The following is a 26,880-nucleotide window of genomic DNA, read 5'->3' on the forward strand; positions in this document are numbered from 1 at the left end:
AGTATTAAAAAAAAAAATCCAAAAGCATTACTCTGCATTTTATTATGATAAGATTTCTGTTTTGCTACACCACAAATCCTCCTAAACCTCAATCCTGAGCATAATGTCTCCCAGATGTCTCAACTAGTTGCCATGCCAACTAAAGCAGCTTAAATTAAATGAGAGCCTGAAATGGCACCTGCACCACTCCAGGTCTGCTGCGCATTAAATAAAGCTCTCTTGACAGGGGCTCAGAGGTGCCATTAACTTGAACAGCAGCTATCTGATTATTGTCTCTAGATAATTTAATGAGGGTCTCTAAACAAGAGCAAAAGCAGCACTTGCTTGATGTTCCCTCCTTTTATAAATGTGGCAGCTTCTTAAACAGCTGGTGCCCAAGTGGGTCAATGACTTTACTCCGGCCACTACTATAAATGTTTAACAAAAACAAACTGCACAAGCCCTGTGGGATTTCTGTCAACTACTCAGACAGGTATCTGCACTTTTTTTTTTTTAACACACGCAGTATGCTGGCTATGAGGTGGTCACTGGAGCTGTAACATACAGCTAAGCTGAACATCACTACCAGATAAAAATTGCAACTGACAGCAGTAATTAGTTAAGTAGCTGTACAAAATTAGAACTACAAATGTACCAATTCGCTTCAGAATAATTACCAAGGCAAATGCACAGCACAGAAAAACGTCACTTACTCGGACTGGGAGACTGCTGAGTTGGTAAGTTTTACACAGTGACAAGCAAACTTTAACAAAGAATAGAGTACTGTGATGCAATATTCTCATAATGACTCAGATTCTTCTTCACTATGTCTCCACATACTACAAAATTTAATTTTACAAATATTCTTTCCTGGGATGAGGCCAGCATTTTGTGAACAAGTTCTGGGTTAGGTGGATTAGCAGGATGCCACCAGTGGAGGGGAAGTGTGTATCTGCAGGACACTAAGAAAGAACTGTAAAAAAAACAGCTCAAAGAAACATGCTTTCTTTTAAAAAACAGATATTTCTAACATATTTCAATATTTTCTATAAAACGTGGACAAAGGATTTACTCATATTTTAGTAGGTTATAATTATTTTTACATTTGGATCATATAAAGCTTTGCTTCTGATGCCATCTCTGTTCTGTTCTAACTCTCTACACACCTTATAGCTTCTTCATAGAAAAAGTTCTGTCACATCTTCATTTCATATCAATGTCCAAATCACACCCCGCAAAAAGATCTGGTCCATGTAAAAAACAGCATAAGAATTATTAAGTTAATTAATCTAATGCTTATCTAAACTCATTTTATGTTTAAAATATGTTTTCCTCCCTACAGAAAATTACTAATGGCAGTGTGTTTGCTATGGAGTCACCTCTAATTATGCGAGGTAGAAATGGCAATCTGTGGCACATGTCAAAGACTACAGACGAGCAATAGCACAAGGTTTTTGGAAGGACGTGGTTTTGGAGGCAGAAAAACCCCCCCTACCCCCACCAAATCAATCAATCAATAAATGAATTAAAAGGTCAGTTCTCCACACTAGGAAGAAAACGCTAGAACTCTGTCTGAATCTTACTTCTGTGTAAGATCAGGGCTTTAAGCTCTTGCCAATTTCCTGATACAGAGAAAATTCAGCCTTTCAACCAAATTCAGCCAGGGCACAATGAGAGAAGCATCATCTTCGTGTCCCTCTTCCAGGCCCACTCCAACAGGTCCATGTCCTTCTTGTGCCGGGGGCCTGAGCTGAAGGCAGGGCTCCAGATGGGGTCTCACGAGAGTGGAGCAGAAGGGGACAATCCCCTCCCTCGCCCTGCTGCCCACGCTGCATTTGGTGCAGCCCAGGATACAGGTGGCTCATGTTGAGCATCTCATCAGCTTGCACTCCCAACTCCTTCTCCTCAGGGTTGCTATCAAAGATGTTAAATAGTGCCAGTCCCAGTTTATTACTATCACTAATAATTTATTCTACAAATATCTTTTAAACAGATTTAAAAAGATGCAACACCAACTATCGGTGCACACAGTGAAGAATTCTTACTCAAAGTTAGCAGTTTAAAACCTTCTCTCAGGTTGTCATTCCAGGTTCTTCAAAAACCAAGTCAAAATCCCTAAGATAGAAATTAAGATAATTTATCAAGTACCTACAAAAGGTTTAAAATTAACAAGACAGAGGGGGAAAATATCAGTCTATTTTTACTGAGTCATTGACAGCCAGACACATCCTGCTAGCAGATTCTGCTTAAAAGATAACTGCTAACAATACACGATATTCAACTTGAAAACCTCTCCGCTTTTTTCCCATGAGTACACTATCTTCTCAATAGAAATAATTTCACATTGATGCATTCCAGGGAAAAATCACTGTAATACCAGTATACTCAGATTCAGTAAGTTCCATGAGTAGTTCGTTCTCTTATTAAATGATAATTAAACGGAGCAGACAGCTCTGGATTGAACTAACAGCCTATTTTTTTTTTTTTTTTTTAAAAAAAAAAGTCTGTAGTGTCAGCTGGTAATGCTGTACAGTCCCCAGATATGGACTACAGTTACCTAATCTTCTTAAAACGAATCTGAAGTAAGTTTGTATGCTACAGTAAGCAGAAGCAGATACAATTAAAAATGTGTATAGAAATTGAAACACCTATACATTCATTTTTCTTGTGAATTTAACAATCCTAAGTGTACTTACTGCAATTATTGCAACAGAAAGGAGAACGATGACTACAAAGCAAAGTTTTTTTTATAACCAATATTAGAGTCAGGAAACTCAACAAATAATAACAAGAACACAGCCCCATAACATACTAGTCAGAATGACTTAAAAATCAGTTAACCATAAAAGAAACTACCATTTCTGGTTTTATATACAAAACTTGGCAGTAGCTAAGCTTATCCCAGGGCAGACAACCCTTATTACAATTCCTGATCTGTAGCTAGTGAAGTCTGCAGAGAACAGAATCACTCCAATTTTAAATAAATAAATAAATATGTTCTAAATCAATCTCACAATATTCCAATATTCCCAGACACTTTCTGTACCACAAAAATCTGTACTTAATTCATTGCATTAAAATAATTTCTAGCGATGTAACAGGCTAAGTACTAACACAATCTGCTCTGAGTCCCAGAACTTCTCTTCCAACTAGTCAGTAAGAACGCTATCCAGCTTAACGAATCACTTCTCAGGATTTTACAGTGCAGAAATTCCCAGCCCCAAAACAGTTTACCCAAACAAAGATTGGAAAAGGAAACAAACCAAAACATAACATTCTCATGTCATGTCATGATGAACAAACAATCTAACTTTTAACATGGTTACCCGCAGATAGCATGTAACTTCGTACCAGTGACACATCCAACAGCACACACTGTGAAATCTGTCTTCTTGATCAAGATAGGAGCTGAACAAAGAAAGCCACAACCCAACTAACCTGCTGAAGCATCCCCAAAAAGTCATGATTTCAAAGCATGTGTGACAGCAGTGCTTTCTGAAAGCACTTTTTTAAGGTACTGATAGGAAGATAATTACTGGATATAGTTTTCAGATAAATATTTTGGAGGATTCACAATAGGTAGCAGCACTATAAGCTGGTAAATATCACAATGCACTGCATTTACTGGTTCATATATATTGAGAGTTTCATGTTCTAGCGCTTCTCCAATGCTAACATTAATCAAGACTTCTTAAAAGTAGATTCCCTTCTTCTAATAAAACTGTTCAGATACAGGCTCAAGGTTTTTGTACTTCTATTAGATAAGTTCCACCAGCTAATTGCAGTTTCTAAGCTAATGAAAATTACACCTACCTCAATTAGGAAGCTCTATTTTATATTTAGGATACATTTCTTCAAAATAGTCAATGTGTGGAGGCTGGAGTATGTCGAGGGCTGAGAGTACCTAGGAAACACCACACAAGATCAAGACCTACCCCAATCAAACAAAAAAAAATCCCTTTCAAAAAGACAGTCAGACTGCACCTTTCTTTTAGAACACAGTTTTATGTTACCCCACACCGACAGACCAATATTCTATCTCAGTAGTGTGTGAATTTAATAGTCCATCTAGTCAGATTTTTTGTTCTGTACGTTCAGGTCTCTCTGTTTTCTTTCCTTCTCTCCCCCCCCCCCGACCTTTGTTTTTAATTTAAGAAAAAAAATCCAGCTGTTCTGGTACTAGTTTGTAAGCATAAATTCATCTACCCAGTATATTTTTTTAATCTCAAAAATATATAACCATAAAATATTGGAAAGAAGTAATTCTAACAGAGAAATGCAAAAGAAAAAGATACTACACTTTTTTGTCATTCATCTTCAACAGTTCTTTGATACACTGCTTCCACATAGAAATTACAAAAAGCAAAGCTGTTTACATACTGAACCAGAAGCTCAGACCTAACTTCTCTGTGAAGGGCAAAAAGGCAGAAAAGCAGCAGCACAAAATTTACATCCTCTCACAGGAAAAAAATACTACCTGCATGTAGTCTTTTAGGTCCTGTCCTATGCATATCATCTGGGTGAAGTTCACAGACTTCAGTGGTTATCAAGCGTGAATTTTGGCTGCTTACACAGATGTTTTTATTCAATTTTAGCCCTCAGTAACAACTCCCCCATAATAAAAATCCTGGTAAGAAGCAGTTTAAGATCCCAGTTCAAAAGAAGTCTTGTCCCAGAGCATCTCCCAGGGACAGGCGATAGCGTGGAGGAGGAACTCCTTGCAATCTGGCACTAGCTCATGAGCCAGTCCATCTCTTTTGCATCCCCACTAACAACACTTATCTGAATCCAGGGCTTAGTCATAAATAAAATCTTTCTTGGAATAGAATACCCTCAGGTTAAAAAAAAAAAAGAGCTATTTTGAGAAAGGAGGAAAAGCAGTGAAATAAAGTTCTAAAACAGATTCCCACTTCCTGAACCAGTTCCAGCAGGAGAAGACAGCACTCCCAAGATGCTTGTTACTGCGCACCGAAGGGAGAGGTTACCACATCCACAGTTGCAACTGTGGCACAGTTACTGCAAGTGCTTTTCTTATTCACTTCAGACACAACCGTAAGGGAAATTCAATTCATTTTTAAATGGTTTAACTTAATCTAGCTGATTTAACCTAAAGAAGATTTAGGACTGCTTGCACAGCCACTCTGCTAGAAGAACTGAGAGCACAATAAACTCTGACAAAGGGGAGAGGAAGATGGAGTGAGAAACAGCTTGGAAGCAAAAGCGTTTCCAGCTGGCATAGCTTTGTGCAGATTGAAATGTATCTAGAGCCTAAAAATTAGGTTGAAGTGTATTGCCTATTTGTAACCATTTTGGAAGGAAAAGTACGAATACCCCTAGATTCTTGACAATCAAGTTTTTAATTTTTTACAGTTTACAACAGCAGCGTCTGAGTCTCCAGGAAATTTGGTGAATATAAAATTAAAGACCTTTTAAAGAATTTTTGATATTCTATAACTTAAAATAATAATAATAAAGAACCTTCAGCTACAGCTAGCACCATTTTACAATTAGGCTTTATAATATACTTCAAAGTTACTTTGAAATACATTAAAACTACTTACATTGTCATGCTTAAAAAAACACAACATCTTCAACTCCCGGAAGACCCTTTTACAAGAGACCAAATTTTGGAAGACGTTGGGCATCTTTTTGAGTGCAACTCTCTTTCCATCTCGTGGATCTGTTACTGACCTACAGAATAAAAGATTCAGAACATCACATACGACTGTTAGTCAACTTCTCTACATCACAAAAGAATATTTAAGAGTTCTTATCATTGTCAACTTAGACGGTGAGTCAAAACAACGCGAAATACATTGCAGAGGGAAAAAAGGATTAAGCTAGGGTGCTGTGCACCGTATTTTAGAGTCTAAAAAATGCAGCGTGATCATTCTTTGATTAGAGTACATATACACATACGCAGGCAAGCTTGGTAACTTCTAAGTGACTCGACGCACATCCATCCATGCGTATGCTGCCTGCCACTGGCATACACTGCAGCTGAAGACCAACACCTCGAGCTGAGGAGATGTGACCACAGATATCTCCTTCACCTCTCAAGGCAAACCTTATTATGAGTAAAACATGTCTGAGCTACAGAGATTTGATTTTGTCAGGACTACTGCTTTCTTCTTCCTCCCAAAACAGGGTGAAAATTTTATAATCCCATTCAGACGGCACAATGGCAAGTATAAGGCTATTACTTGATCCATCACTAAATCACTTTGCATCTGGAGATGCAACAGCACACAGAATCTAAGTTTCCACAAGTGTAAGATGGGCATGACACCTGTCTTTCTCCCAAAGAGCTTATGGGATGTAAGTATAGTAGTTCAGAAATTATAAGGTGCTTTGCACATGGCAAGCATTTTAATTTAAAGTAATTAGATTCTGAAAATAGAATTTTATAATGAGAACCACAGAACTAGAGCAAGGAGATTATGGTGCCTCAACTCCCTATCACTGTTTTTAAGGTGAGGTTGCACAAATCTCACTACAAAACAGGGTTTCTAGATCTTCAGTCATTAGGAAGCCTTCTTTTTTTTTTTTCCCTGCATATTTTTACTGGGATGGCCAAAATAACTTTCTTCTCAGCAGAATGCTGTAACCACGTAAGAATCTACATCCAGCCATGTATCCCGATGACCACATTTGACCTTAAGAAGTTGCTGTCTTTTCTATCTGTCCTGTGAATCTCATGCAGACATCACAGAAAGCTCTCTCTCTTTTGTCCCAGGTCTCCGCTGTTTTAAGCGCTTAAATACAAAATTAGAATTGGCTATACAAATAGATCCTATCTCCAAGTAGCACATCTGTCTTCAAAATACAAACCAATGAAGTCCAAAAAGTCGGAAGTAGCCCCTGACACTAGTGTCTGGGAGTCAACGGGGAACTATCCCAGCGCACTCAGCTACACCACTTCCAGAACAGCCACTATGTATTTACACTTTAAATAGGGAGGGATAACTTGGGAAAGTTGATGCCAGACTACTTCTGTGTCAGGAAACACAAAGCTGAAAAGAATCTGAAAAAGTCTTTTAATTCACAGCCTGCTTCCTGTTTTGTGCAGGACCTTTGCCTCTTGCCTCTGGCAAGAAAGGGAATGAAAACTGCAAGAGCTACAGAAAATCCACTGCTAACACAAGTCCGCACTCACCACGGGCCAGAGTGAAAATCCTCCCTCACACCGTGTAGGAACTTCATCCACCGATTACGGTGAACCTGTGCGAGCCCACGTGCAAAGCCCGGTACTATTCATCGGGTGTAGGTGACATTTCAGCTGGCCTGCGCCTTCAGGATTAGAGCAGAGGCAGGTTCTAAATGACACCCAGCAGGGCCGCTGCGAAGCAGTGGCTCCCAGGTTCATAGAGATCTGATCCCAGCACGAGCTGAGAGCTCCCAGTGCTCACAAGGTCAGGCACCACTGAGCAGCTAATTACTGGGGGCCTCGCTTTAAGAGGCAGCCTTTCTGGCCCACCCCACCTTTCTAAAAGTTAAAAAAAAAAAAAAAAAAAAAAAAAAAAAAAAAAGAAGCACCAATCCTCTAACCTGTAAAAGAAAACTTAAAGGCTCATTCCTGGGAATTAAATGGATATATTCTTGCTCCAATAAAAAAGGCATAAAATTACATTAGGAAAGATCTGCACTGATCATGCTACAAATGCTCCCGAACTGCTAGTTTTTTCCTTTGGAGTTCCGACAGCTGCTGACCGCTGCACACACACAAGACACTGCCATCAGGAGGACCAGCAGGGCTAGGGAAGAAATTCCCTAGTGGATCACGAGGATGAAAAGCTTCAGTATTGCACAGACGCAGGACCTGAGACCTTAGGCAATCTGAACATATCTTTTGACATATCTGACAAACGACCGCTACTATTTAGGCGGTCTACAAGCACCTTCCTCAGCTGTGTTACATTCAACAGCACAGTTAAAGTTACAGTTAAACAGCTGTCCTGGCTATGAAAAATATCCAACTGAAAACTGTCACAGTAACATTTCGTAGTAGTTTTATATTGTGCTATATTACAGCATGCTAAGAACATGCTCTACAACTATTTTTGAGTCAGGGGAAGAAAATGACAATGTGTGGTTTTGTTTCATTATTTTTCATTAGAAAACATAAGTATTCTAAAAGCATAACTACAAAAAAATCTGTAAATGAGCAGTAAACAAATCAACTTCCCTAAAACAGTTTCAATTTAAGAGAGAAGAAACCAATGCTTGTCAGATAAAACCCTTAGAAAGATATAAGAAAAGCAAATGTACTAACAGAAGCTGAAATGGGCTGTGGTGAAGCCATCAGGAGAAGTCACCGAGAAGTACTTTTTGACCAATACCTAGAGGAGTGATGCTACCTTCCATCACTGATAAGAATCTCCTGTCTGAAACTTGGGCATCATGGTGACTATTTACAGCGAGAGGAAGGCCATTTCCATAGAACTACAGAGAGCTCGTCCTTTTGTTAATCACTCTCTCTTGTTATGGGGATTGGATGCTTTAGGACAGAGAATCCGCGGTGTATGTTTAGGCTGTATCTACAGCAATCAGTTTCTGAACTTCAATGCTATCACAACAGAGAGACACCCTTCCAACTAGTCATGGAAGAAGGAACCATTTGTAAATGTTAACAAGCAAATAACTCATCACATCAGAATCAACTTTGAATTTTTAGTCATTTTTGACATAATACAATTTTATAAATGGGTCAGAGATGCAATTCACATAGCTATGTGAAACATACAAGACATTGAAAAAGCATCTGAACAACACGCAATTATCTATCAACAAAAACAGCATTATTAAAAAACAGCAAGAACGTTTTGACTTTTTGGTCTTCGAGGCTAATAACAACCAAAACACCTGTTGACAAAAGGCACTGGAGACAACTCTGCACCGCTGGGCTGGCGGCGCTTGCATTACAGCAGTGTCGGCCCATCAGGTGCTCTGTTATCGCTGATATCCCGAAGGGCTTTTGGACTGAACGCACCATGGGTTGCGTGCACGGGGACAAAAAGCAGCCCCACTACGGCTACGCACACGGCGGGTTCTGAGCCACGTTCGGGTCTCACACTTGCAGCAGCACCAAGAAGCAGCCACGGAAATTACAGCAGCCGACAGAGCTGTTTCTGAAATGCAACCTGTCAGTCGGCAGGATGAAACTGATCTGCTGGGAGAGGAATAAATACCAAAGCAAGTTTCCACTTGCTTGCCGGCTCATTCCCAATTGAGCAAGGGGGAGCACTCCATCTGTGCTGAGGGCCGCATCCTGCTCTGCCCGTGACCAGCACCTCGCAGGCTGCACACTTACCAGCAGCACAGCCCTGGGAACCTACCCCCGGGGCCTCCAGGGGTTAGTTTTACCAGCTACCCTTTAACCACATTTCCTCTCAGAAACCTCCTATCTGCCTTCTTCCAGACGCTGCGAGAACAAAGATTGTCCCGGCGCGTGCCAAGAATGGGACAGCACTGGCATGGACCACCCATACACCTGGTTTCAAGTCCCCGCTGTATCCTATCCATATTTTAAGGTAAAACTCACCAAGTAGCATTTGGTGTTATTCATGCAAAGACCAGCCATGCCTGTAGCTGGTAACAATATAACTAATGAAGGGGAATGGCAGCGCAGTAATTTCACGCCGCGTTGCGTTTGTTCCCGCTGCACGCGGGGCAGCAGCTGCTGTCGCTCAGCACAAACAGCCCCAACGCAGGAGATGGGCGCTGAGGCGGCTCACGGAGGAGTGCTTGTAGGCCTCTGCTGCTGAGCTGGGCTGCTCTGCTCCCGCAGCACGCGGCCGTCCCACCGCTAGCAGCTAACGAACCTCCGCTGCCAGCTAGCCACCGGCTCGGCCAGCTCCGTCAAAGCGCCTGTCCTCATGAGCGGCGACTTTTCAAGCCAAACTTCACGTATTGCAGAAATTGGTGCATGTGAATGCCTTCTCCTAACACTCCTGTTGCAGGCTGTGATAAAAGGAGATAAACGGGGTTGCTCATGCGTATGTATTTAAGGCTGGTTTCTTTTTTCTTTTAAATAACCCACTTCTACAACCTAGTAATGATCACCTGCAGCACCCCACAGGAAAGCAGCTCCTCAGCCTCTTCCCCTCAGCTGCAACCCGATGCCAGCTGCTCCTCACCCCTCGCCCTGGCTCGGGAGCTCTGCGCCACTCACAGCAGCTGTACTTCAAGGGGCAGCACAAAACCAACAACCGAAGTTATGGAGATCAGAAACATTATTCCAAAGAGGAAAAGAAAAAGAAAGAAAGAAGCCTCTGAAAAACTGGTATTTACATCCAATAAAGATGCTGAAAATGTTGCTTTGTGTTTGTATACAGTACCTACTTTGGTACTAGTAAAATAATTATTTATAGCAATAAGCTATCAGGTCACATATCCCCAAGAGGAACTAGAAAAGCACGAAAATCTCCTAGGAGCTAATTGAGAGAACAACTAGAAAGGCAGCTTTGCTTACTGCTGTTCTCAGAAGAACACATTTCAATTCCCTCCTCTGCTTTGTTAGGATATTCACCCTAGGTGAATCCAGCAGTGAAGTGAACAGCAGGCAGGGAACCTGTCCATCACTCAGCACACAGTCAATGGGGTGCTCCTGCAAGCTACTACTGACGTCTGCAAAGGCTTCACTTACTAAGCATCAACTGTAGCTGGGTCTAAAGAGATGAGAGACCAAGATTTAAACCAAAAATAACAAGAAGTGCTATATAGGCGTGGGGCAAAAACTGAAGTCATAAATATAATCTGGAGGGAAAAAAAGTCAAGGAAGACTTGGTTCAGCTTTCACCACGCCTTTAAGGCGTGTTATTCCGGGTGATACTGTGAGAACACCCAGCTGTTTAGGAATTTTTTTATTATACTGCACAAACCGTGGCAAAAAAGTTCTATTAAAACGAGTCAAACATTTTGCTTTCAGAGCAGTTACAAGTCCTTCGGGGCATCCCCCACCAGCTCACGGCAGTATCCTGGATGCCCCGGAGGAGCAGGCTGCCGGCTGTGCTCACACAGCTCCGACCTGTGCCACGGGAGCCCCCGGCCGCTGCCTCCACTCCACTTCACCGGCACCGCAGTGGTAGGACAGGAAGCTGCAAAAACTGTCAAACCACACATTTGGTAACACTCAAAAAGTTTTTTTGCAAGATCAAGATGCTCTCCGTTACCTTACCAGTTCGTTAGTACACAGGAGTGCTGTCCCCAGTGCAAACACTAATTTCCACTTCCACTAATTGGCTTCGTGACTCAGCCACTTAAAAATGGTGAGCAACCGCAACAACTATTTGTTGTAGCGCTACCACCTACTGCTACAGGTAGCAGCAAGACTACTATAGCCAAAATATTACAGAAAGTTCTCTCTCTTTTCTCGTTTTCCCAATGTATTTGATACCATGTTATTCTGAGCAGCTTGCTTCCTCTGTAACATCAGTTTGATCAGTTCTGCCTTTTTGTAAACATGACAGAAATTATCCCTCTGGCCAAAAAGGGGGAAGAGAAACACAAATACGAAAGCAGTAGAAAGATTAAGATACAGGTAAGCAATACAAGGCTATTTGTCTTACTTTAGGAAGCATCAAGGTATAATCCATGATCCCTTAAAATACATACCTTAGACAGGCAACCTGGCATATTTAACATAAAACAGCTGATTGCAATCATTGGCAAAAAAAATTATTAGTTTTGCTGAGTTCAGCAAAATAAGCTTTTATCAAGCATATATTTTAAGGTTATAAAAGTTCTTGAAACAATACTAACTTTGAGCATTCACATAAACCAATACACAGCAGAATATGTCCACATACACTATAATCCAAACACCCACAATAGCATCATTATAATATGCTTCAGAATTGTCAGCTTTCAATTTGTACTATTTGCATCCACAGCTAAAGCTTCCTAATAATCCATCATTTTTCTCCCTATTTCTAAAGTACACATATATACAGAAGATTAAATAAACTATGAGTAATAGCAATCACTGTCCATAATTTTACAGATTTCTCAACTACTCCCTGCTTGTCGAATGGCAGAGTCTTTAACCTCTCCTTCAGTGGAAAGGACAATGCCAGATGCACATAATCAAATACTTCAGACAAAATAGTGAGAAATGTTACACAAAAAAGAAAGACCCATAACAAGCAAACGGTTCCTTTCACGTACAAGGGCTGCGTGCCTACCAAATAAGCCAAACCTCTGTGCCTTGTGTGTTACAGTGAGCCCTGTCAGCACAGATGCCGACAACTCCAGCCGCAGCCCTGGACCCAGCACCCGCCTCCGGCCAGCCAGGCCCGCGGGCAGCTGCCCCGCCGGTTGGCGCTGATCGACCTCCAGCCTTCTCGGGCGCACAGCAGTAAAAATATTTTCTGAATATTGCTTTTTTTTTTTTTTCCACGTTCCCTCATTACATAGTCTCAAACAGAAAACACAGTCTAAAAACTGCCAAAAAGATGTAGTCTTATAACTCTTATTTCACTAGAGCAAACTGGGGCGAGGAAGTCCACGAACTTTCTGTCACACAAGCCCTTGCTCTGCCCGTGGCTTCCAGCCACCGCAGACACCACAGCAGTATCCCAAAGCAGATTTTGCTCCTTATAACAGCCCAGTCAGGTAAGGACGTAGTCGTCCAGGTGCTTCACTGGCATTGCAGTTTCACACCACGCCGCCTGCTATGACCACAAGCTGCAGCGGCCTTGGCCCTCCTGCTGGCGCGGGGGCGGCCATTTCCCGGCCGTGCTCCCGGGGAGGCTGGAGGCCCATGGGGGCGTCGGGCGGGCAGCTGCCTGCGGGCACCGCGGGTGCTGGATCCAGGGGTGCGTTTGGGGTTGTTGGCATCTGTGCTGACAGTGCGCATCGTAACAAGCAAAGCACGGAGGTTTATTTGGCAGGCACGCAGCCACGAGGTGAGCCAGCTCAGCTGAGCAGCCCAGTGCGGGCAGGCGGGTATTAAACGCGTCGCACGCGGGACGGAGGCATCCCAAGGCCGGGCCACGAGGGAGGCCATGCGAGCACATGGCTGGGGCACGGTGCAAGACGGCGACTTTCTGGTAGCGGCTCCCAGCTACGCAGGGTTAGGTGCAGCACAAAACCGGGCCCTCAGCCATGCTGGGAGCCTATGGACAGCGCCAGGAACGAGGACCGCACCTCCTGAATTACAGCCCCATGCTGAGGGGGCACTCTTCTCTCCATAAGAAACCTTTTTTTGCTGATTATAAGTAATACACATATATATGTCTTATTATATTTAAGAACTACAGAGAAAGTAAAAATCTGACATAAAAGGTACTAAGAAAACAGACACTTAACACAAATTGTAGCTGCTATTTACATTATAGGCTACTCACTCCGGAAATAGTACAATTTCATTAGTAACAGAGCACAATCCAGAGCACTACTTGCCAAAGCCAATGCTTATCGAACAGAATTCTTTTAGGCATGTGGCCTTTTCAATTACCCTTTATAAGTCTTTAGCAACTCTCTGCCTTGTTGATGGCAAGTTTTCAAGGTAGAGATTATGCCAACTGTAACTTTTCCTCTCCAAATCCAGGTCAACGCATACGCACTGTTCCGTAGTCTCAACTGCTAGAAAAACAAGTCTGTGACTACTGCACGGCAATTATTACACAGCAACAAGATAATGAAAGAATGTTCTCAGAGGGCGTTGTGGGAAAATCGCTGATTGAGTTTGTTCTATGAGGGAAGCAAACCTTCCCTCATGTTTACAGGGAATGCCCACAAATTTATATCAGGACTTATTAGAAGGTGGCAGGAGGGCTTCACATGATTACATTCCAAGTTCTCTTTGCTAGTCAAAGAACTTTTTTCCTCAGTTGCTCAACTCTTTTAATCATAAATACCTTCTCCAGAAAGCCTTATCCTAAGACGCATAACAAACATGGTCCCACAAGCATTTCACCTGCTCACCCAAGCATACTGGATACAACACTTTTAAGCAAATAATGCAACTTGCATTCAAGGGCATGTGATACCTGATATACTGCTTTTTGAGTACACAGCACTACAACAAATCCATGACGCTACAAACAGTTTTATATTAAACTATTGAGGTTAATAGGTAAAAGAGCTCTGCTTTAGTCTGCCTAATGCTTAGAGGCATCTTACACACTTACTATAACAAAGACTCTCAAAATATATTTGAAAATGGAACAAAACAAAAAAATACAACAAAACAAAAGATTTCCAAGACTAATCAAATAGCTGGGAGGTGTGTGGTTATCACATCACTTATCTGGGAAATGTTTCATTGGGTACATAAAGTTTATGTACAGGAATAGGCCATTAGATTCAGAATATCTGGTCCCTGTGCAGAATTATTGACAGATAATAAGCCCTACTAAAGCACTACAAAAACTGATCAGCAAAATTTAATGGTTAGTGGAGAGGAGAGGCAGGGGAGGTATGTAGATAGTGCGTGAAATCATTACAAAAATAAAACATATACACACATATATATTTATTAACAGATTTCTTATTTCAAGAAAAAAAAGGAAATTACATCGGGTTAATTAATTTCCAAGCATATACTGAATTTTTAAGCAAAAGCAAAGTAGCTGCTTTACCAAGTCTCTTCTTACTGTCTCCTAGGGGGCCCGCCCTGGACATGAGCTGCCCCCCCAGCAATGCCTCCCCTTGCCAGTTCATGGCAGGGTAAGCTGAGGTCTAGCTGAAAACAAACTCCTGCTTCTGGATAACCAAAGCTCACTGATTTGATTTCACCCTCCTTTCTAAATTTTACTTGACTTTACTTTACTTTAAATTTTTACTTCTTCCTGTATGCCAAGTCCAAATTCAAAGTGGTTGTAACCCACAGCACTGACGTTAACTCCTGTCCTGGCCGTGGAGCGACTTCGCCTCCCATTGCAAGGAGAAGTGGGAGTGGTGGCTAACTGCGTGGTGCCATCAGAAGAGAGGTTTTGTTTTTGTTGGATTTTTTGCAACAAGAGAAGCTTAGCATACACACTCACACAATTAGCATGGTATTATAATGTCTTTTACCCTCTGGCTGTACATACATTGTTTAAGAGATGCAAAAGCTGATAGATTCCAGTTTAAAGGAGATATTCATAATCATTTTAATTATTCTGTTTAAAGGAAAAGCCACACACAGATACGTTAGGAGAAGGAGGAAAGTATTACAGCAGTGCCATGTCATTGTCTTCACTTTACTTTCACCACCACAGAAATATGAACAGATGGAAATCAACAGATCAGACAGTTTTAGCATCGTCAGAGATGAAGAACCTGAGGTTAGGGAAGTACGCAGTACCTGAGTGCGACTACCACCAGAGCAAGGAAGGGCTCTGATGAAAGGAGGATCCTGGACTCATGCAGTGGCCAGAGATCAAAGTCTAGGGATAAATTAAGTAATTTCTTATTGTCCTACTTGCAAGCTATATTAAATATCTGCTCATACTAAGCAGCTACTCAGGGCCCACAAGATGGGCACATGTACGACACAAACACTGACACTTACAAGTGTACCCTCATATTTTCACCAGCTGCTCATGGACTTAAAAAAAGGTTTCCACAAAATCTGTTTATACTCCTGATGCAAATCATTGCCTACAAAGAGCTCCGAGTAGCTGCAGCACAGAAGATTAACCCATTTCTAAAAGAGTTTGAAAGAGAACACCAAGTGAAAGTCACTGCTGATACCAGCACATGGGCACAGAAAAAATAAAGAAAAGGCTTCATTGTTAAAAGACACATTATCAAAAAGAACAGCTGTTATTTTTGGAGATATTTAAGAAACTGATGTGCTGATAATGACTTTCAGGCCATCATTGCTATGCAGCAGTCTCCTCCAGTTGGCAATACTTCAAAGATGCTGAAATGAAATATTAATAGTGGGTAAAAAAATCTTTAAGAGATATGGTATGAAAGCAAACTGAAGACGACAGCTGAGAAGATACTACTGAGCAAAACTTTGCTTTTGCTTACACTTAACTTCGAGACACAGGCAACTGAGACCCGTCAGTGTGAAAGCAATAAGGGACCATGTAGGCAGTGCAAATGACAGTCAGAGGCAAGAGCTCAGATCTATCAGAGGATGCAACAGCTTGGCCACCACTAGAAGACACAGCACCTGTTGCCATCTCTTGGATGCATAATCGACTCCTCCAAAATACACCTTTGCAACATAAAACAGCAGCTTGCTTTGTTGTCATTTGGTAATGGCATATGCTGCCCTTAAGCTTGCCTGAAATCTACAAAAATATATTCTACCAGCTAAGTATTTTCCTGAAACTTATGCATGTAAAAATAAGTTTTACATCCAGGAATTTGCATCTGAATGCTGTTTTATTTGTGTTTTAAGAACACTGAACGTAAGACAAATTCCTTAAGGTAATTAAAAAAGACAACACTAATATCTACATTAGTAATTACTACAGATGTGTACTTCAGCATCTCATTAAATTACCTCAAAGTGCAGAATACTGCAAGGTAGCCCACCGTCAGGTGTCCCAAAAAACCCCGCACCCGAAGTTCTCCGAGCAGCCGGGTTTGCCTAGCACAGCCCCGGGACAGGCGTTCTGGTCTCTGCTGTGGTGCGGGACTCCTTCAGGGGGAGAAAAGACTGGACACGAGCTAACAGATTTCACGGGTAACTTTGAGATGAGCCCAAAGAAAACACCTAGATTTAACTCTCACCAGAAGGTATTTCATGTGAAAGGGTTAAGCAACTCGTTCTTCATATCACACTTCAAAGGTATGCTTTATTCCCGTCTTGCTCAGCTGCCAAATGCAGACCTCTCCAGAGCTCCTTTTTCAGCTGTAGATGTCCTAAAAAGCCTTTTAACGTTGCGCTCTAATCACGCCCTCGAGCATGTGCGCCATTATCACTTATTCTTTAAAAATCAGAGCTAAAAGCAAAACTGATTACTGCAAAAAATGTCTCCTTGAACAAAAATTGCTTTAGAGTATCTTACTTAAAAGAAAAGGATAGAAAATTAAAGGGATACTGTTATGGTTAATATATTTAAAAATGTTTAATTTGTCTTCCTTCATGGAAGCTTAAAATTGAAGCTGCTTTTCAAATCAAATTTATTTCCCCGTTTACACTAAATTTTCTGGCTATGCTTGAGATCTTTTTATTTACTTCCCAAATGCCTACATGAACTATAGCTACAGTAACTACTGCACTATACAGGACATTCATTCTGTGTTTTTTTATTTTTATATGTTCTTTTTTTTTCAGTCAATATCACGGCTCTGTAAAGTCTGTGATGCTAATAAACATGCCCAATAGATGTATAAATCTCCATGTATTTTTGTTCTTTTTTTCTTCCTTTTTTCCTTTTTTTTTTTTCCTCCAAACATATACCATAACTACATGACCTACTACATTGCTGTCCCAATTCACTGACCTCCATTCCCATTCCCACCAGCCAACCAAAGAAAATCCAAATGTCAAACCTTCTTCTCCATGTCCAACAAGCCTCTAGGCTTTGGCACAGTTCCTAGAACATTTTTGTACCTCCACAGGAAAGTAGGTTAATAAAAGCTCTGGTCATATCCTCTAGATAGATACCTAGCTTCCAGCACTAATCATCCACAGCGTCTCAGATCTCCCTACAAGCTTTCCCTTGTACCTCTCGTCCCCCCTGCCATCCTCTCCTGGGGGCGGGGGGGACCAAAACAACAAAAAAAATGCAGCGATTAATTCCTCTTGCCTCATTACTCTAACGAGGCTCAAGCATAATCACCGTGAGCCACTGCCACACCTCACTATTTCAGTACTTCACCTTCCCAGCTAAGTCCCCCTATTGCAGCCATCCTGATTTTTCACTGCCACCACGTTTGGCTGTTTGCCAGCACACGAAAAATCAGCAGAGTATTCAAATCCAAGTCTGCAACAAATATTTGAAATGCAGGAATTGGCTCCAAAATAAGCACAATCCTGTGTTCTGTGCTACAACCAAGGGAAATAGTGTCTCTTGGTGTACTGAGCCTCCGGACTTGGACACCTTTGTTGCATGAGGCTGACAGTGCCTTTTAATTTTCTGAAATACTGCTTTTTATGTTCACCCCCAAAATTTGGTAGGAGTGAGGAATCTATGAACGTACACCAAAATTTTATCTGTAAGAGGCAAATCTTATTTACTGTCTTTCCAAGTTTCAGCTTGTACCCTGTCCATTATCATAATGCAGAACATTCATTATAAAAATGCAGAACGCTGCATTACAACACAGAGTACTTATTAGTTGCCACTCTCCCTTCCATTCCTCTTGCCAGAAATTATTTTAGACAACAATATTTGTTATCTATCTGCCCTGTGTGGCAATAGACTTTAGAATCATAGACCTTAACATTAAAGTCTCACTTAAATGTAAAACTTGTGCGGCACCGTAATTGCCAACACCACCGCTTCACAATGGACCAAGCAAACACTGATCCAATTCTTCCTCTGCTGAATAAACCAAAACTAAGAGGAGAGAAACAAAACGAACAGTGCTGTCTGTTCTGTCAGGAACACTATCTGACAAAAGCTCTTTTACTGCTACCTCTTTCACAGACAATACAGTTTCTTTTCATAGTGGCAACTCTAACTGAAGATAATCCTTTATATATTTTGACAGTAGTGGTAAAGAGCACAACTACATTAATGGCAGTTTCCTTGTCCCTTTGCACAAGGCAAGAGGACAACAGATTTCTGAAGCTTCCTCTGCACATTTTACTCATGTAAAGTATTGAAAACTGCTCTGTTTTTTCCTTTCTCCCATGTAAAGATTTCTGTGTGACCAAAATTGCACAGCCATTCTTTGAATTACTGCAGGAGCAGAAGGGACATGTCAAAACACAAGTGAGAAACAAACTTATAGCCAGTACAACCCAAAAGCCTGGAAGATGCTTTAGGGTTGTGGGATATATTTGGAACATGGAAGGTTTTCTTCTTTATTTTTTCTCCTTTTTAATATATATTAATGAAGATTTAAGAAAGACCCACGACATCGTAAATATATAAATATTGCACAAACTACAAGGAAATTGTATTTCTTTCTTCTAAAAACAAACAAAAAAACAACAAAAAAAAAACACAATAAAGCCCTGAATTGTTATAAACCAAATTAATTTATATCCTACACAGTAGCAATTTCAGTTTCACAACTTCATCTGAAGAAACACCAAAGACAGACCTGCAGGGCTCTTGTCTAACCTATTAGTTTCAAAGCCATATTGAGTTTTAAATGATTTCCCGTGAACTGACCTGAAAATCCTAATACGTGTTTCTCTATTCTGAAAGAGTCAGAAGCCTTGTGATAACGTAAATCACCATCATGGCTGCAATTCCAGTCTTCTCAGGTCTCTAAGGTGGAATACAGACTCTTGGAAGAAAACATGAAGTTTCAAAGGGGAATTAAGTAAATGGCTCGAAAACACTTTTGACCCAAAGTTTAAAGAGCAGTTCAGTATGAAATAAAAATTATTACAGAAGGATTCCTTTTACCAGGTCATATGAAGATGGCAAAATCTTCTTGGCAACAATTGTGGGACTGGTAATATTACATAGATTTAATGTCCAAATTACCAAACATGTTGGTTCTTAGCATTTTAGGTGAGTCTTCAGATGAGTAAACAGTAGCATAAAAATGATAATGTGACATACCCAAGACAGATCAGAGAAAAAGCCACAAGTAGGTCAAGGCTGGTCCCGATTCTGTCAACATTCACCTACTTTTCAAATCCTTTAGAAAACAAAAAACAATCCAAACCTAAATAACCTAAGTCATCTTCACCTTTAGCAGGGGCAAAAGGAAAGTTGCAGTGCAGATTCTGGGCTCGCTAAGTATGTCAATGCCCCACGGTCAAAAGCGGAATGGAAGACCTTAATCCTCACTTTCCAAATACAATCACTGTGCAAATACGAACCTCACCAGAAAAGCACTTCACTACCTTAAGTCATCTTTAATAACTTAATAAATAAGTAAATAAAACGTACTTTCCATTTCATAATTAAACCATGCTTTCAGTTAAGCTGTTAGGTAGAACTGTGACTTTGTCGTTTGAATTAAATCAAATGATATATGGGAAAATAGATATATATTTTAAATATTTTTGCCAGTTAGTATTGCTTTATTACCTTCTCTATCAGGATATTAATGCATAAAGACCGGTCCCATGCAGGATTTGTGCTGTGCCTATGGTAGCCACTGACACAGAAGCACTTCACAGAAGACGCACTCAGGCACTTTTCGAGAAGCGATCTGGAGCTGAATGGGGAAGATAAATGCCTTTCTTGCTCTGCCAGATCACAAATGGCAATTGATAATGGCATTAAGATTTAAACCTGAGAATAATTTTTCCAGGTCTTAATTTCACATTCTTTTGTTCCAATTCATAATCTGAATATTCACTTCTGAAGCAGCACTAAATAAAAGACGAACAATTTAGGACACTGTCACACGAGTGCTAGTTCAGGCACACTGGTGGGCTGCCACTTACTTGGCTGTGAAACTGCATCCTTAACCAAACTCAGCTCCTAAATTAAAACTGAATCTTTCAACTCCCATATTTACTATACTTGTCAAAAAAGATTAGGCACTATCATAGAAAAATATAGAAAATATCGTGGACAGTCACAAGTGAATTCATTAGGCCAATTCCAAACAGTGGAAGGAATAAGGGATGAGGAAAAGCAGAGTTCTCCCTGTTTTTGCAAGGACTTAAATTAACAGCAATTATTATGTGGGAACTTCTCTCCCCACTGTCCTTTAACTGTACCTCATGTTAATGAGATTAGCTTCCAGAATGATGACTTAGAGGAGACGTGTGGTTAAGAAAACTATTGTTAGATCTTCATTTTCCAAGATGTCACTTTCAGCCTGTGTATATTCTTGTTTGTTCTGGATATGTCCTTGTAATTAGAAAAGGAATCGTGACTCAAAAAATGCTAATTGACTGTAAGACTCCTCACTTTTGTTAAGAAAGAGCATCTCAATTTTTCTTGTAGTGTTTTGACTATTTTCACTTTTTTTTTTTTATTTTTTAATATGCACGTGATGAGTTAGCAGCTAGTTTGCAGATGCACCTTTCTAAGCATTAGCCATGGTTCAAGCCAGCTGCAGTAGCTGTTGAAGTCAGGGCACGCTTGCATGCCAAGGATGCAGAGTATTCTATGCAGTCCGCATTCGTAACCTTGTGCAGTATTACATTATGCATATTAATTTTATCAATATCACACGTATTCCCATGACCTATTTGATCCATGCCCACTCAGTCAGTCAGAACAATAACAAAAGGGATAATTTTGCTTCATCAACATACCCGCTAGCTACAAATCAACATCAAGGAGGTCTGGCCTAGAGGATTTCAAAGGCACTCAGGGAAAGCATAGGGGATTCAGAAGCATTATGATATTCAGAAAATTCTCCTGCTTGTCTTATGTAAAAGTGCTAGCCAAGGAACTTATGAAATTATGAGAGACGGATTGCAAGCAGCCTGGGAATAGCTGCTACACTGCCTCCATTCTTCCCTAAATACCTACCTGCGAGATAATCTCCCTCTGAATCAGAAATGTGAAGCGAACAAGCCAACAAGAATTTACAGAAACATCAAAGAAAAGTTACATTGCCCTATTAGAAAGCCCTTTTAACAGCGCTTCTGTTCTGCTTGCTATATGACCTCTGGGGAGAGAAAGCTCTCACGTAGTGCTCTCAGATAGTTTCAGATGGGTTGTCTCGGGCCTTTAGAAACAAACCAAGGCGGGGAAGCCAAAAGGCTCGCTGCGAAGGGCAGCCCCTCTGTGCTGGGCAGCCCCGCGGCCGCCTCTGACCCGAGGGCAGTGCTGGGAGCTGCGCCCGTCAGCGGTGCTGGACCTAAACGAGAAGGGCTCGGGAGGGCCTGCGGGACAACCTTCCCGGCACTTCTTCCAACCGTAGTAAACCTCAATGTTTTAACTAGCAACCAAAACGCTTAAAGAAAAATTAAATGGTTTTCAGGGAAAGAGTCCGCTGAGCTAGGCCACAGGCCAGCCTCTCTCCTTCCTAAGCTGCAGCTTGCTGGCCTCGCAAGTCGCACCCGGGGAAACCAACAAGTGCCAGCACAGACCAGCAACCGCTGCACAAAGATTACCCATGCCTGGAAAATGCTGCTATGTTTATGAAATGAGTTTTGTCTATTCATTGACAAGTATTCTTCAATGGTTGCAAGCATTTATATTAAGTAATAAAATGTACTAACTGAAATAAAAAGAAACGCTATAAACACATTCAAGAGGGAAAAGAAAGTCAGTAGCTTCTCAGAAAAAAAAATAAACGATGGAGAACAAAACCAAGTAACTGCCTGACTGTCAGGTCAACACCATCCTCAGCCTTACTGCTCCCATTAAGCAAAGGCTCTATTCTGCCCCTGCATTTAGCTAGCAAAATGAAGAAAACTATAAGAGCACCGCCTGGTGGTGCCTGAATAAGGAAAAAACATACTATTGTAAAACTAGGAATAGATTTAGGATTGAAATTTGGAATAGCACCATTCCAAAATGACAAGGAAACTAAACTACCACATTCTCCAGTAGGTGCATTTTTTTTTGCACCTACTAAACCATATTTGCGTATGAAAGAGAATGGTGGAAAGAAAATCATTCACTAGAGTCCAAGGATTCCCACATTTCCCAATATATTTTAATTTTCCATAAAATTTCCTGCAACTATTCTTCAACAGAAAGCTCAATTTATTTTTTCGTAATTCCACAAGAAATACCTTCAGACCACGTTCCAAGAAAATTAAGGAAATAACAGAAGATAACTTATCAAAACGTCTATTCTTTGAAATGATTCTGCTATCACCATTCTGGTGTTATAAACAACATCAAAACCAGCATAGAAATTCCACTCACACACGCACGCGATTCCAAGCCTTCACAGAAAAAAACACAACAGGAAATTAAAGCAAGATACGACTAGGACATGCTGATCCCGCTACAGCCCTCGCGATGAAGGCTCAAGCTCTTACTGAGTACTTCTAAACACGGTACAGGGCCACGGGCCACGGCCACGAAGTCAGGTAGCATCGCGGCTGACCTACGGCTGCCCTTACTTCTCCACCGCTCTCACGTAACAAGAGAAAAGCAATACGATTTTAAACAGCGTAACGAAGCTCAGACTGTTCTAACACCAACTTTAAACCTGTCAGGATGAAGAGAAATCTTTATTTTAGAGAACGAGGCTTCCATGAACATTTATCCTTGTTCAGCTGCCTGCAAGCCCTGCACAACACGCATTTTGGTGCGCTGATGGGAGCGCATTTTGGCAACGGGCTGCGCTCACCTCGGGCGGTCTGCGGCGCGCCCGCTGCCGTGGCACTGCTGTACCCGTACCGCCGCCCGGCACCCACGCGCCACGCACCTCCGCGTATTTCTCCTTGATCACAGAAACTCTCCGCAGGCAATCTGTAGCAAAATTACTGTCACAACCCTGGAAAAACGTGCTGCCAATCTAACCGACCGAGGCTATCGGATTGGTCTACAACATCAGCAGGTGCCAACTACTAACAGTATCAGCACCATAGTGGTTTGAACACATCGTGCTTTGGCCAAGTCAGGGCACCGCAGACCACGGGCAAGGCGGGCTGCCCCTGCCCGCTGCCCCCGCAGCAGACAGAGCTCAAGAGCCTTCCACAGAGGAGTGGCTGGCATTGTCCACACTGAGCCCCGTACCCAAACGCTGCTGTCGACGTTTAAACTTGCTGCTGGCGAGCTGCACTTCAGAAAGTACCACAGCCAACACTGGAAAGTAAGAAAAAGGGGTGGAGGAGAGGAAAAGGAGCAGTTAGAACAAAGGGAATAAATGTATTTTAAGGAAAAGGTTACTTGTGGCATTTTTTAAAAAGCATGGCCTACTGACACAACGCTAATTTTTATAGCCTCTCCATATCTAGATAGCAGGTAATCGCCATGGTTCGCACCACCTTCAGCTACTACCCATTCACTCCCCATCCCATCCACTTCCACTCGCATTCACTTTTTCCTTGTTACTGCTTATTACAGTTAAATACTATTATCAATAAATAAATGCATTAACAACATAAGCCTCTGTCCTTTACATACGTATTTGTACTGCCTGTCATAAGCCACTTTCATTTAAGCATCTACTACCTCACCCGGGGGTCTACTTTACAGAATTGGACGTAATAGTTGGTTTGACTCACAATACGGCGAAATTTGCAGCCTCTACTACACGATGTACTTTCAAATTACAATGCTAGGACTCTGCCTACACCTACTGCACTTAAAGCTTCGTAGAGCAGCCGAACACATCCACACGAGACAACTTCAGGAGCGCGCGACAGGGCCTGTTCCTGGGCTCAAAAACCAACCCGCGCTGCTCCGGCCCAGGCAAGAGAACCGCCAGCCCCGAGCCAGGGCGCCGCGATAGACACGAGCGAGCGATGGCAGCGGCTGCTGCACGCAGCACAGTGCTGTGTCCCCACCTAACCCGTCCCCGTCCCATCCTCTGCAGGCTGCCCCCGCCGCCCCCTGGCACACGCGTGGGACACCCTCGCCCCCCTAACCCTTAACGGGGCTCAGTGGGCCCAGCACCTCGAAACCTGCCCGCCCGCAGCAGCGCTAACGAGCCTGGCTGCCGGCGCAGCGCTGAAGCTCCGACACCAAAGGCCGTTATTTACTTCCTAAAGAACTTCCCAGCTGCGCAGGTAAGTCGGGACAGGCTCGAACTGGTGAGTCCAAGCGCAGGCTGGACAGTCAGCCTGCTGTTTGTTTACAGGGCGTGCTTACAGCTCCGTAAAGTTGGTACTGAGCAAGAGAGCTTACTCACTGCTTACAGTCATTAAATAATCCGTAACAGGAATTTTAAATGGACATCGACTGTCAAGCAATAGTACCAGGCACACCACATACTTGCGTTGCAGAAACGAAAGCCAAACATTTTCGGACAGATTACTCTTGTAATAATATTTATAACTTAAGCTTGGACCAAGCGCTTACCCCTGAATTCTAAATGTTACAGTGGAAATCGCAGTAACTGAGCCCAGTTTCTTTTTATTGAATTCTTTTGACCAGAAATAAATGGGCTTTCAGTAAACCCTGCAAGTTGTTTTGAATATAGATCCTGCTTTTTACATTACTCCTGATATTCCATTTACAAACACCAGAGGCATCTGTTTGCTGGCTGCTGAGAGGGACAACTTAAACTCTCTTTAAAAGAAGTGAAAAAGTACGTGAGGAGAGAGGGGGAAAGAACATCTGAAACACGTCTGAAAAATCAGTATTGGATTGTCGCTCCAGTTACAGGCTGTTCTGCCGTAACATTTGTGGAGCTGAGAGGGAAGAGAAGACACGGAGCGGCACCACGACCTGCCCTGCCAGCGGGCGGCTTCACGTGGGCACCAACAGCACGACCGGCAGGTGCTGCGGCAGAATGGGTGCTGCGAGTGACCTGTAAAACGCTGACCTGGGCGTAAACTACAGCGAACTGATTTACTTCACGTGGTCCTTGCCCAACTTTGAGGAAAAAATATCATCCACGTTCCTTCCCCCTTGCATCATCCTACAAGACAATAACGGACAACCTGGTGCATCACTTGGATAGAATTCCGCCCAGTTCCCAGCGCCTCGTTTACGCCCAAGAAGTTATTGGATGGGTTTCTTTTACCTCAGCACCCTGGGGGCACGGTTGTTTCAATCTTACTACACCAAAAATCAACACATCGTGCCACACACGGATGTTTTCTACCCTTACAAAAACCCCCACGTTATACAGGTGAATAGTACTGTTGTCACATCTTAGCCAGGCGTAACACCAGTAAGTTAAAGTGCTCTTTGGATTTGTCTTGCATTTGCTTAGCTGGAATGTTTTGTAGGGACCTTCTTCTCCCGGATACCAGCACTGGCCCAGGTGACTGCTCCCAGGGGCTCTTCATCCGATTGCTGGTGGATACGTACATCGATCGGGGATACCACTGCCCACCTACAGTTCTTTTGTCCTCAGCCCCATTCACAACGAAAATACCACGGTTAATTTCAGACTCCTTCTGTAGGTTGCTTTTTGTTTAATCAATAATTTAAAAAGTCAATTTAGATTAACACAAAACGGCAGACGAAATAGTTTACAGCAACAAAATTGTCCATCCAAGTGCTAATACTAAACCAGGGTATTTTTTCCCCAACGTTCACAAAACTCCACTAGCAGGTGAGTTCTGAGGGACTGGAAAAAGACTATGATACAAACAACTTTAACTTGGAAAAAAATCTCTCACACCCACAAGACTTTAAAGGTTTCATAAACCAGATTTTACTAATTGAACTTTCCGTAAGCTTTCCACAATTACCAGACCGGACTTTTGCATTATCATTTGCATTAACCATGCAAAACATCACCTGGGTTCGCAGCACCATCACACCTCAGAGGGGAACTTCTCCTGCAGTTACTCATATGCTTTTTGAAGCTGTAACCTCTTTTTTTTTTTTTTCTAATACATATTCCAGCAATTTTGTCCCGAACAAATGAGCTACATTGCTTACTTGCTCAGCACGAGGCATTCCCTCCCAGTATCGGTCGGGAGGTTAGCGGTTCGTCCTAACAATGACTGTCCTACTGCTCTGCTTAGGATCAGCACCATGATAAAGCTCGCATTAAATTGTTCTAGGGTACACACATGGATCAATTATATGCAGTATTTTTTTCAATTTTTACTTAGCATTGACCGTAGTGATTTCAGGCCTTTGAAGGCCAGGAACTAAGTATAAAATTAAACTAAATTATTTCTGCCATTAAAAACAGCCTGTACATATTGTACTATCTTAAAATCAAGAGCCAAACTATTTGCAACATTATACTGCTATTTGCCTTTCTGGATAAAAAGCATTAGAAACAAATACATTGAAAACCACACTGCAAATTAAAATCACATAAATCAGGCCT

The 26,880-nt window shown here is 41.9% G+C and overlaps 1 protein-coding gene across 2 annotated transcripts in view; it reads right to left on the minus strand.

Moving 5' to 3' along the window:
- Nucleotides 1-26,880, minus strand: part of NLK (nemo like kinase) — a 52,322-nt gene that overhangs the window by 20,405 nt on the left and 5,037 nt on the right. For both annotated transcript variants that reach the window (XM_083805928.1, XM_083805929.1), the window contains exons 3-4: nucleotides 5,541-5,670; nucleotides 3,828-3,883 (exon numbers count right to left, since the gene is read on the minus strand). In XM_083805928.1, the coding sequence (XP_083662054.1) occupies nucleotides 3,828-3,883; nucleotides 5,541-5,670 (186 nt within the window). The remainder of the gene's footprint in view (nucleotides 1-3,827; nucleotides 3,884-5,540; nucleotides 5,671-26,880) is intronic.

This window comes from Anser anser, assembly GCF_964211835.1.
Source record: "Anser anser genome assembly, chromosome: 20".
In the NCBI taxonomy this organism is placed as follows: Eukaryota; Metazoa; Chordata; class Aves; order Anseriformes; family Anatidae; genus Anser; species Anser anser.